General features: G+C 43.4%; 1 protein-coding gene across 9 annotated transcripts in view; it reads right to left on the reverse strand.

Annotated features, from left to right (window-relative positions):
* Nucleotides 1-12,641, reverse strand: part of TANC1 (tetratricopeptide repeat, ankyrin repeat and coiled-coil containing 1) — a 212,151-nt gene that overhangs the window by 73,297 nt on the left and 126,213 nt on the right. For 4 of the 9 annotated variants that reach the window (XM_081141750.1, XM_081141747.1, XM_081141744.1 and 1 more), the window contains 3 exons: nucleotides 11,444-11,548; nucleotides 1,377-1,507; nucleotides 138-324 (listed from right to left, as the gene is read on the reverse strand). In XM_081141750.1, the coding sequence (XP_080997876.1) occupies nucleotides 138-324; nucleotides 1,377-1,507; nucleotides 11,444-11,548 (423 nt within the window). The remainder of the gene's footprint in view (nucleotides 1-137; nucleotides 325-1,376; nucleotides 1,508-11,443; nucleotides 11,549-12,641) is intronic. The other 5 variants (XM_081141752.1, XM_081141748.1, XM_081141749.1 and 2 more) reach the window with 3 other exon arrangements.

The following is a 12,641-nucleotide window of genomic DNA, read 5'->3' on the forward strand; positions in this document are numbered from 1 at the left end:
GTCTGCAGGAAACAGGGCGGGCCCTGGCAGACCGACCTTCACCGACCGTGCTAAACCCTCTTAAGAGGAGCCTGGTGAATGAACGCTCTGGCTGACGTGCGCTGAGCCATTACATTACCGAGCAGTGTGCTTCTTACCTATAATTCCACTGTCCTTGCTTTCCAGGGTGGAACTAGGGCTGCTAATGGTCTCACAGGGACTTTTGTTGGCTGCCGTCTTGCTGACACAGCTATTCAAGGTTGAGCAGGGGCTATCGGTGCTAGGAGATGCGGTGCTGCTTGTTAGTGTGGAGCAAGGACTGATGCCTTGGCTCAGGGCTGTGCACTGTAAGACGAATGGAAGGCGGAGTTAGCAGGGCTCACACAGGACACTTCTACACACTCTTTTGTTTTTGACGCTAAAACAATGAAACTAAAAACGGGGACATGGAAAACAGTTTTTAAAAATCTCCGGAGCTTAATATCTATATGGTCTCCCAAATGTTAAAAGAGAAACATCCTTGCTCTGTTCCCCTCCCTTGTGATTTTCCTTTTTTATGGCAAGGGCACTCTCAGAAATAATTTAGTGGGAATGCACATTTGTAAAACAGAAATAGCAAACAGGCAGACTTCCTCTCATTTCAAGTCCGCAGAAGACAAATGGGTCCTTTGACCTCTGTACGGAAAATCTGGGAAGTCTGTTTTTGTCGTGTTTCACGAGCGCCACAACCTGATTCAATTCCTGAAGATTTACGGGCTCTGGGAGCAGGGGAAGGAGACTGGTGGTCACTGTGATCTCAATCGAGGCATGACGCCCATGCAGAGACCCTGCCGGGGGCAGAAGCTTGAGCCCCTCATTGCTATTCAAACGGACACGTCTCCTCTCCGAAGTGGCAGGCTGCTGTGCCCCGGGATGGGTAGTGTTCTCTGGTAGATGAACCATTTGGTCTCATCTCATTTTGTCTCTGCCTCATCTCCTATAAATCTTTTCCTCACCCCACTGACCCTCCAAAATCCCAAGTGCTAAAAAAAAAAAAAAAAAAAAGCACAGGAAAGCATGTACCAAAGCAGCCAGATGAGAAGAATGATGCTATAAAGATAAAAGCAGCGTCATTACAAAGGAATTCTCTCAGCCACTTTAATTCATTTAGCCCCTCTTCTCCAGGTGGTGCCTAGAAGGTTAATGTGGACATTTTCTTAAGTTCTGCACCCTCCTGCATCTCCCCACCTCCCCCCACTGCAAAAACCCACAAGAGATTGCAATAAATTTCAATACACAACAGCGCAAACTCATTTGACTGAGCAATGACTTCCCCTCTCCAGGAGGGGGAAAAGACGGCTATCCCCCCATTCATCCTCTGAGCAGGTATGGGATGCAGGGCCCTCCTCCAGCATTACCATGGTTTCATTTTTTTCTTCAATGGTTATGTGTGTGGCACTTGGGATCCCTTCTCCCAGTAAAAATCCCAGCCTTGTCAACAGTTCTTGAGCTGCCGGCGAACAGCTCGGTTCATTATCGGCCTTTGCTTCTGGAACAAAGAAAGAAAACAATAAAGATGCCGTCTGGGGAGTTTCAGTATCACATCTGGAGGAGCTGGCACCACAGCTGCCTGTCTGGTGCTTTTGTGTATTTTTATAAAATGCACAAAGTTCGACACTCTTGCCTGTCCTCTAGCAATACATGCTCACTAAGAGGCTGTGACAGGTTAGGAAACAGTGAAAGAGAAACTCCGCGTGGAAAGGGCGAAATATTTGACCTGAATCAGAAGAATCCAGTGTCCTTATCTGAAAGTGACTCTCCGTTCCATGTCATGTGAAAACCGGGTACGTCAGACACCAAAAGTGGAAAAAAGCATACCCTTTATCTTCCTCTTTAAGAGCAGTGTGGCCAGCGTCCACAGGAGGTTGAAATAAAGGAAAACTCACAAGGGACTCTGACAGAGGCCCAGGCTGCTCAGATGCTGGGGTAAAACTGAACTGCAAGTTCTCATTAAACAAGGTGGGGGCAGGACTACTTCAGTGGAAACTTGCTCTGCCTAACCCTAAACCTACAGCAGTGACAGACATCTAGAATTCCAATTCAAGGGTCAACCACCAGAAGCCTAAGTTGAAACAAAAATTTTAAATCCCAGTGAAATGTGTCCCAAGAGACAGGATCCCGTAATACATTCTGCTGGCCATACAAATGTATAAAAATCCGGCTGTGTTCTCAACATACTCCACAGTCACGCTAGAAGCACCTTTTTTTACCTGAAGGTCGCAGGGCATGCTCGGAAGACTTTCCTTTCTGATCTCCCTAAGGCTGGTCATCTTGCTTTTTGCACTTAAGAAATTTTTATTGTTGGATTTGATTTAAATGTTGAGCTGTAGGTTAACCTTGTATCCAAAAGCCTAAGGGTATGTACTTAATTATAGTTGACAAAATTATATTTGCATTATCCTATCACCTCTCTAACATTTTAAAATCAGTATCCATTGGGGAATGAAATAATGTCCAAACTGTGTTTACCCAAGTTAGAACTTAAGAACAATATGCAACCAGTAATATAGTCCCTCCTCTGTTTTCTTCATATTTGTTAAATTGTCTAGGTACCTAGAGCCCTACATTCATGACCCAATTTTCCCTAGATGTGGAAATCTGCAGATAACGGGTAATAATAGGTCTTAGAAAAATACAATGAAGAAAGAAGAAAAAAGAAGCAAGGTTACCTTTGAGCTACAATCTCGGCACCAAAGTTCAATGCTAACTGCCTTTTGTAAGGAACCACAAAAATAAAAATAACAGAGCTGAAGACCACCTGTATTATCCTCACTCACTGGTCAGCTTTGCTAAGGGGTGCTCCTCCCAGGACAGGACAGCAGCTACAAGGGAAACTAGGTGGCTATATCTTCAAGGGAGGAAAAGCACCCCACCCCTTGCCTACTCTCAAAGGCTTCCAATGTTTGGGGTGGGAGGAGAGCTGTTTACCAACTTGGGTACTTTTTAGTTGCTCTAGAAAACTAAGGGTAAAATAACCAAGGCTTGACTGCCTGGGTTAAGAGAACCCCGGAACATTTGAGTTAAACTCATAACACAAAGGGGCAGTGGCCACAAACCAACAGGGCTAAGGGAGCCACCCCAGGGGCAGTCAGTCACACCCTCAGCCACTCTGCAGAGGCCCCTTCCCACCAGACATCTCAACCACATTCTGATTCTCAAGGTACACAGGCATTTGGGTGAGGAAGGCAGGAACCAAACCAAATCAGCACAACCCAGGCACACCCAAGGGCTGAACCACTTCGGAACAGGATCAGTCCCACCCTCCCTTGCCCCAAGGCTCAGGCAGGGCAGCTCCTTTATCTTAGGTGGCAGCTGGACCAGAGGGAGAAAACAGGATGCCGATGAAAAGGGGAAGAAGTGGGTGAAGGGGCAGAACTCAACAGTTCTCTGCTCCACACCCCCCTTTCCTTTCGAAACAATCTCTATACTGCTACCCAATTGTGACTGTGCCCCAGAATGTCTAGCTTCTAGTTCAACCTGAAACACTCTGGGGAAAGAGCCAGAAACTACTCCCAGTTGGCAGCTGCTGTGGAGGCAGGGAGAGCAGCTGCACAGGCTTGGCCACCACAAAATTCACCCTGAGAACAAACAGCCTGTGGCTCACTTGGGGCTCGCTCCCAGACCCTGCACCCTGTGTAGGTGCTGCAGGGAGTAGGGGTGCCCCTGGCCGAGTCACTGCTGCCTCCACACTGCATCTGCACACAGACTGTCGAAGACAACTAATCATCCAAACCTCCCCCTCCAGACAAGCTGGGGAGCAGTGGGGATTGCAGGCTTAATATCTGAATTGACAAGACACCCAAATGCATGACTAACTTGTTCTCTAAACTGTTCAGCCTGGCCTTTGCTTCTACCTAAGTTCCAAAACCCTACTGAGGATTGAAATGAGTGAACAGACATTATCTCGGTTTTTGCTACTGCAATTTTTTTCTTCCAAAAGCTTCCCAACTATCTTTTCATATTAGGCTCTCATCCAAGTGACCTCCCCCACTCAGAAGTCCTCTTCAGTCTGAATTCCTTATTTCACATCTTGCCATCTGCAGCTTTCCTTCCCTAACTAACGCACAGAGCCTTCTGCCGCTGAACTTTCATTCTGGCAGGACACCTGGGTGAAGTGTGACAGGGCCATTTGGGAAGAGATGAGTTGCCTGGGAACCCACACTGATGCGCTTGACAGTGAAAGGGAAATGCATTTCTACTTCCATAGCTGATCACCAAATACTGAGATTTGAACAGTCGGAGAGGATTTTTTTAGGTCAATTCTTACTCCAAAATGATCTCCCAGACCAAAATCCACTGGGACACTTTGGGAGAAGATAAAGAATCCTTGAATATCATACCATTGTGGAATATCATGTGTAGAAAGGTAAAGGGCATTTCTTTGATCATTTCCTGTCTGTCCCTTTTTAGCTATTCACACCTGTTGGACCAAGTTTGGGGCAGGAACACTCAGGTGTGTAGTCCGTAAACTGGCTCCCCATTATCGCCAATGTAGCTTCAAACCTATTTGTGACCTTAATAGTCATCCCCTTGCCTGCCCTTCCCTACAGTCTCAGAGGAAGGTCTTTTCCATGCCAAAGCTATTCTGGACCCCTTACAGTGCTAATCTCTTTAATTTCCTCACCAGGGAGGTAGCCAAAACCTACTTCTTACATGTTGTAAGGCTCAAAAAAACAGGAGAAATATCTTATAAACCAAACACCTTTGAGATAAGAAGCTCTATCAAAGTTGGTCATCCATCTTCCCAATTTTAACACCAAGAGCCTATTTTTTCACTACTGTTTCATTCTCTGGTTTCATGGATTCATACACTACATTCAATGTGCTTATATTTCTATTACCTAAAAAATAGTTCTCTGCTTATAATTTTCCATTCTTAAATAACTACTTCTGAACTCACTATTCCCTCAGAATAACAAATTCCCTTCTTTTTTTCTGATTATCAAACTATTCCAACTTGGTCCACACTCACTGATTTTGTTATAAATCACAAGCCAAGCAAGGATGACGGGCAGGTACAGAGGGTCACCAAGGCAGAAAATCCTGGGTGCCTAGCAAAGGACAATTGTGGGGTAGGACCTCATGCCCAAGGGTGATCTTTCCTCCCCTAGCATATCGCTGGTCATGCAGTTTGGACCCCCTGACCTTTCCTCCCTAGAGATAACATCTACACCCAGTGGTATTTCAGCAGCAGGCCCAGAAAAGCAGCAAAACCAGACAAGCAATGCCAAGGCTGACCTCAAGACCAGGTGCATCGGATAATGACCCGCTGCCCTGGCACTGACCAATCAGTGGAGACCTAGACCCTGAAAGGACACACCCGGAAAGCTGAATATTATAATGAGACCTTGCCCTGGGACCTCCCCTAAAATCCTCACCCTTAAAATCCTTAGGATAGAGCACTCAATGGCTCTCCCTCTTGGGAGCATGCCCACGCCTTTCCCTTTCCCACCCCAAGCGTGTTACCATTAACTTCCTTACTCCCAAGCTCCAAGGGCCCTTCCTTTACCTTTATAACTTGTTTCCTAAGCCCGCTTCTTCTAGGCATTATTTTTTCTACCTCTGTTATTTAACAAATAAATGTTCTCTTATAGTTTGAGTCTTGGCTCTGAATTCTTTCCTAACCAGAACTCAAGCACCGAGGTCCAATCTGACCCCATGGGTCCCACACCTGGTGCTGTTCCCACCACATACAACCCTTTCATTTCCCATCTAATCATTCCCTCTTCCTAAAGCCAGACTGTTAGAACCATGAAGGTCCCTGGAGATTACCAAAGATCATCCCATCTAAAGAAGACTTTTCTCCCTTTACATTCTCCTCAAATTCTACAGAGTACTTGGGCGTTGTAGACCGTGTAAGTGGCAATGTAAATGGCATTGTAGCCACTTACTAGCTATGGGACCTTTTTTTATAAAAATTGATTCCAGAGAGAGGAAAGGGGGCTTGCAATGCAAACAATCACACAAGAGCTTCTCCTGGGGACAACCATCCTCGCCCAGCATGCAGCAGAAGTCCTTTCTACAGACTTCCCATTTCATCAGCCCAGGATATTAAAAAGATGAGTACCCAAGGGTCAAGATTTAATAACATTCATTATTTTTAGTCTTCCATCAAGGACACTCTTCAGTGACTTTTTCTGATGCAAATGAGTAGTGATGGAAAACACCATGTGTGGCCCTAAAATAGCAGTTGCCCCTACCTTGGAGTGTACTAAAGCATCAGAAGTTTTACCAATGATTCTTTTATACCATTCGTGCAAATCTCAATGCAAGAGAAATGGGAATACCTTCTTAGGGTTATGAAGATCTGATCTCACGGACCTCTGCAGGGGTCTCAGGGACACCTAGCAAGTCAACAGCCTATACATACTTTGAGAACCTCTGCCTTAAATGTCCAATTGTATTAAATTCTCCCTTTTCTTAAAAATAAATGAATAAGTCATAGTCTCACGCACTCCACACCCTACTAACTTAACTGATCCTTTCACCTTTCCTTACTCTCTCAACTCCTTGGGATAAAAAAGGGTCATTCCCCACCAATTCCACTTCCTCATCACCTACCTGCAACTCAAACTCATTCCCCTTCACAACTCTCCTCAAACTTTTCTTAGAAGAGCCCACTTCTTTTGTTATTTCTATATATTTTGACCTTGCAAATACTATCCTGCAAGGGGCAAGTGGCAGCTATCATAAAAGATACACAGAGGGAAAATCCATGGTCGTAGGATACCGGGTGGTCTCGGGGGTTCTTCCCCTACCCCTTCGCTGGTGCTTCTTCTACCTTATTCATAGCTCGATAATAAAATACCAAAGTTTCTCAGTCCTCGTTTCTCAATGACCTCGTCCTTAGTCTAACATACTTGGCCTCCTCTAAATAAGTGGTTGCCCCCGTTGACATCCTGAGTTCTTTCTTGAGCACCAGTTTGATTTTCCAACTGGTCATTGGACACTTTTGCCTAAATGTTCCACCAGCACCTCAAACTTAACAAGCCTGAAACTCAACTCAACTCAAACCAAAATGCCTCCACTGCCTTCTAAATGTGCTCTCGAAGCCTTGAAGGCATCGTCTTAGTCTCTAACAGCTCCAGGTCCCTGCAACTTCTCAGGAGTCTCCCCATTTATCACCTCTTCTTTCCTGATCCTGTTCTAACTTGAGATATTATTCTCTCACTGAACTACTGACATCATTTTCCAGCCTTTCTCTGATCCTAGTCTTTTTGCCTCAGTCCATCCTATGGCAGGTAAATCTTAAGGCATAGGTCCAATGAAGTCTTTCCTGGCTGAGCGCTCCCATGTGCACCCGACTCATCACACAGCTTGAATGAGTCAACACTACTCCCCTTGTATTACAGTCACTCTGTATATGGGCCTTTAATCTGCAACCAGACTCTAAGCCTCTGTGAAGAAAAGACCTATGCTTGATAACCCATCTCAAATAGGATCCAACATAGAGCTTTTTACAGCGTAGGAATGTAATTAATACTTAATTCAAGGAAATAGGGAATGGATACTCTACCTCTAGTCTCTCTTTACCACACACATACCAGGTGTGTCCCCTTTCTATACTTTCATTTAATAAAATTTTATTCAACCATTCATCAAACACTGTATAACCATTCTAAGAAGCTAAAAACTAAATAGCAGAAGCTAGGTTACCTCTTGGAAAAAAAAGAGTAAGATCAGCAGAAAGTAGTTATGTTTTATTTGTTAGCCTGAACAGTGGGTAGACAGATGTCATTCTTTTTTATACCGTTCTCATTCTCTACATCTTTCTGAACGCCTGTATTAGTAACCACAAAATAAGGCATCGATATTTACTTAAACATAGATCTAAAAAAGACCCACACCTCCCAATAAGAGAGTTTGGCATTTAATCATTCTGCTACTTCATATGTATCAGTTTTACTTGCTAAGCAGACTGCCAGAAAAAATGTTTAATCATATTTTGAGATTGATCTTCATCGAGCAATGACTCACAAGACTAAAACTTTCTCACCCCTCCCCATCAAAGCTTGCTCAAGTAGCTAAGGACAGATTGAAGCAAAACTAAATGGATTAGGTTGCCCTTAATTCAAAAAAAACACAGCTGTGAATCCTATTATAACTTAATAATCCGCTCTAATTTATCTGGTTTTTTTATTTGCCCTTAAGGCAGAGGTATTGTTTTGGGGGTAAATGACATTTCCTCCTTACACAATATGTTGCTTTATGATAGAAAACTTATTTGTGAAGAACTTATTCTATGTGACAAAGCTTATTAGGACCATTTGACAGGAAAAGGGGGGTTGTATTTTGTTTCAGGACCTCATTAAGTCACTCTTTCTTGCCAGAGTAGAAAATGCTGTTTTTAAAAATATTTTAAAGCACCGAATAAAGTAAAATGCCTTTCCCTAAAGACATATCCAGGGGCATGTAAACTTTAACAGTTTTTTTGCATGCATTAATGTTCATCTGGCCGGGCTGGTATGGCTCACAGTGGTTGAGCATCAACCTATGATCCAGGAGATCACAGTTCGATTCCCAGTCAGGGCACATGCCTGGGTTGTGGGCTCGATTCCCTGGGATCATGCAGGAGGGAGCCGATCAATGACACTCTCATCATTGATGTTTTTATCTTTCTCTTGCTCTCCTTTCCTAGCTCTGAAATCAATAAAATATATGTATATTTTTAAAATGTTCACCTGCCTATATAAATCACTTCCCAGATGGCTAAAATATGCAAATTACACATAACTATAATTACTTATAAATTAATAAATTCAAAGTGCTCATTAGTTTTATTTTACTTTGATTTAAATTTTAAACAGAGAGCTAAGAATCAAGAATTTATGAAGCTCCATGACCATAGAGCAAGGCAGCTAGTCTGGGGAGGGTATTACAAACACTTAGGAATAACTTGATATTTCATGAGTCTATGTGAAATTTCAAAAGCACTGCATTAGGAGCTGTTTTCACAGAGTTTGTTAGTCTGGTGAAGACTGAAATGCTTTCATTGATAGCACCCAGAAAAACATCTTAGAGATTTAAAAAAATGCCCAAAGGAAATATGGAAAGCATAAGCCCAAATTTTAAATTAAAACTTAAGTGATGAATGAAACCCTAGAAGTGAATCTGTACATGCCTGGGTTAAAACTACAACTCAATTAGCTTTAATTCACTCCATCCTCTCCTTTAGGTTCAATGACCTGGACATAAAATTTGCACTTTAATGCGGCAAACTTAATTAACTCCACTGAAATTTAAAGGATTCCATGGAAACAACAAAACACAGCGTCCTTGACTATTTGTCAACCTGAATTCTGTTAGGCAACCACCTCATCATCATCCAACAGATAACTCTGCTTGGGCTTCCACCAACATCATGGCTATTCACTATCCACACATGACCATGTGCCCACTAACATGAACATCATCCCTTTTCCAGACACCTAAGTAAAGAAAAAATGTACCCCGTTTCTTAATTCTAGGTGAAACTTCTGGAAACTTCCTGTCCTTATTCATAGCCCAGGTACATCATAATTTCAGGTCCCATAGAGACTGATGATGCCGAATCCAAGAGCTCAGGTTTCAGGAGTGAGTGCACATGCAAACTACAGGCAACTCCAGCAATATCAATCACTACACTTGAATTCAGCTCAGCCGGTGGCCAAGCATAAGAATGCCTCCTCACCCCAAGAAAGACAGCCAAGTCTGCCTTGAGCAAGAGGAGGAAAGTTGACAGTGGAAGCTGCTATTTATTACCTCTTTACTTTGCCCAATAAAACTCCTAAATTTCTCCCCCATTCTCACTCATAAGTCATAAACTCTCAACAGGACCTCAACAATACTCTCCATCAGAGAGGAAGAGGTTATATAATGGAGTCTAGCCAGCCAAAATGCCAGGAACACAACCTCCTAGGATTACAAAGCCTTTAGGGGTGTGAGTGAGAGCAAGAGGTGACGGGCTTATTCTGAAATGGGCAGATTACTGATATTCACTTAAAGGAAAAGGGTTTTATTTTTCCATTCAACACTGGGAACATAAAAGAGAATAGATCAACATGTAAACACTCTGCACATGTGAATTCACAGTTAAGAGGGTCCTCATGTAAGTAGAATGGTCATCCTAACCAGATACCACTATGGACTCTCCCCTCTTCACCACTGCACACCCTGCCCATCTTTAGCACAAATCCTAGTGTGAACATCTTACCTAAACCTAATGACTGGGTGCCTGGACAGAGGGAAAGGGTGAAATTTCTCATGCCAATACACACACACCACCACCTCTTCCCCGTCCCACATGCCCAACTCCTGGCCCCATCTCATTCACCACCCATTCCAAATTCTTCTCAATTTTTATTTCCTGCCAATCCCTCCTCTCTCAGCTCATTTTTAGCTTTATTTTCACCACCACCACCCCCCCTCCATTTTCCTACCATGTTTCTGCATACTCCCCACCACGGGAAATACAGATACACAGAATGCACACCTGGTGGTTGGAACATAAAGGAGTTGTACTCCCACACCCCACAACTCAGGAGAGCAGGGTGCCAGGTATTTCAAAGTGCAAATATGGATGCATTTTCCTAAGTTCTCTTTTAGTATTACTACATTAGCTTGTGTCCACATTGAGGGTAAAACAGGTTTCCCTATGGAGGCCAGGGTTCCTAGCCACATGTTTCTTTAGGAAAATAGGATGCAAATTCAAAACACAAATTAAAGACCATAGAGCTGTAAGTTAGGGGATCTCCACCCCGAGAAAGGAACAAATAGGTAAATTCTTGAATTGATTTTTAAAAAATTAAGATTAATACATCTATGAAATGCTGTAAGTTTGTAATGTCTGTTACACATATTTCCAGATATAGGAAAAAAACCAAAACATAAAATGTCTTCTTGAAAAAGTTTCAGTCAACTTGGGTTGTTTTTTTGCCCCACTTCTATATTCCCCTAAAGAAAAATGTTTGATGTTAAAAAATAAGAAGCTTTTAAAAGCTACCAAGTGGTTTTAAGTAAGCTAGTTATTATAAGCTTCGTGCAGCTCAAGTTTCAGCTTTCCAGCAAAAGCCTGTTGTTGAATATTCTAAAATGATGGAGTACTAAAAACCAAAACACAACAAAACAAAGTCTTGGAAGCAGTTTTGTAGGCTGCTTTTTCATATCCCCCCCATGCCGGAAAGGTCAAAATTGAGAGGAAATAAGAGTCAACCCTTAAACAATGCATATGCACATGCACCCACCCAACTATTCCTATACTATGTACATAATTCCAAGAATTTACATTAATTGAACAGATCTCTGTAACTGCCTGAGGGGAAAACAACCTGCCAAACACATTCAGTTTAGCAAAGCATTCCTGCAAGAGACACTCAAGTTTCACTCAGAAATGAAGTGCCATTACGTACAATCTTTAGGGGGGAAATCATTGAAAACAGATTCTTACCATTCTCATTAAGCTCTGTTGGCTTGGGCACTTCTCTGAACGGGATTATAACTGCGTCGCCAGGCACTCTGGGGCTTTCCACATACTTGGGTTTCCTGACGGGACCTGCAGTGGGAAAGATCTGAGTGTGGCTAATTTTTTCCAGATGCAAACAAAGCTCCAGCATGTAGAGTGTGTGTCCTCAGCAAGACCCAAACATGCATAAAGGAAGAGCCGGCCCTCTCCCGTCCCTTGAACACACATACACAGTCATTTCGGTACAGGCACGGGAATGTCCAGTCGGGGCTGCCAGAGAAGAAGTGAGTAAGCTCAGTTTCGAGAATGTAAACTTTGACAAAAACCAAGCTGCTCTTCTGCAGTGAAGTCCCCACAGCTGTCCTCGGTGTGTGTCAAGTAAGTGATTTTGACGTGTTCCAACCTGGGTGGCTCGTGGAGAAGGGTTTTATCTTTGGAATTTTTCTCTAACTGGGACAAAGACGATTGGGTTGCTTGGTCTCTCCGAAGTCAGGAGGCAAGGACTGCACACAGCCAGCCTGTGATATCAGCAGGCTCTGAGCAGCCTCAGAGGCAGGCATTTTATCAGGCTGTGACGCATGGCAACTGTGCGGGGCAGAGATGACTGCTTTCTTGGCAGCAGCCAGTCTGGCATGGGATTCAGGGATACAAGAGAGCCTCAGAGTCAAATCTCTCACTTCTCCCCCCACCTCAATTGATGAGAAAGTCTGAAATTCTTAGTAAGACTGAATGGAACCTTCACACGTTGCTAGTGCAATGCACAGCAGCCACTTTGGCAGTTCCTCAAAAAGGTTAAACAAAGACTTTATCAGTTGGCTCAGCAATTCCACTTCTACGTAGATATGCGTTCACACAAAAATCTGTGCATGAACACTCTTGGCAGCGTTATTCACCGCAGCCAAATGCCCATCGACTGATGACAACATGTGATACGTGCACGCAATGGAATATGATTGGGCAATAAAAAGGAAGGGAGTGCCGATTCGTGCGTGCTATAACATGGATGAAACCTGAAAACTTCTGCTAACTCAAAGAAGCCAGTCCCCAAAGACCACATATTATATGATTACATTCATATGGAATGTCCGGAATAGACAAATTTATAGAAACAAAGTGGAAATGGTTGCCAGGGGCTGGGAGATATGCAGGCTTGTGGGGTGACAGGTTAGGGGTCTGGGACTTC

Source organism: Miniopterus schreibersii (assembly GCF_964146895.1).
Source record: "Miniopterus schreibersii genome assembly, chromosome: 7".
Taxonomy (NCBI): Eukaryota; Metazoa; Chordata; class Mammalia; order Chiroptera; family Miniopteridae; genus Miniopterus; species Miniopterus schreibersii.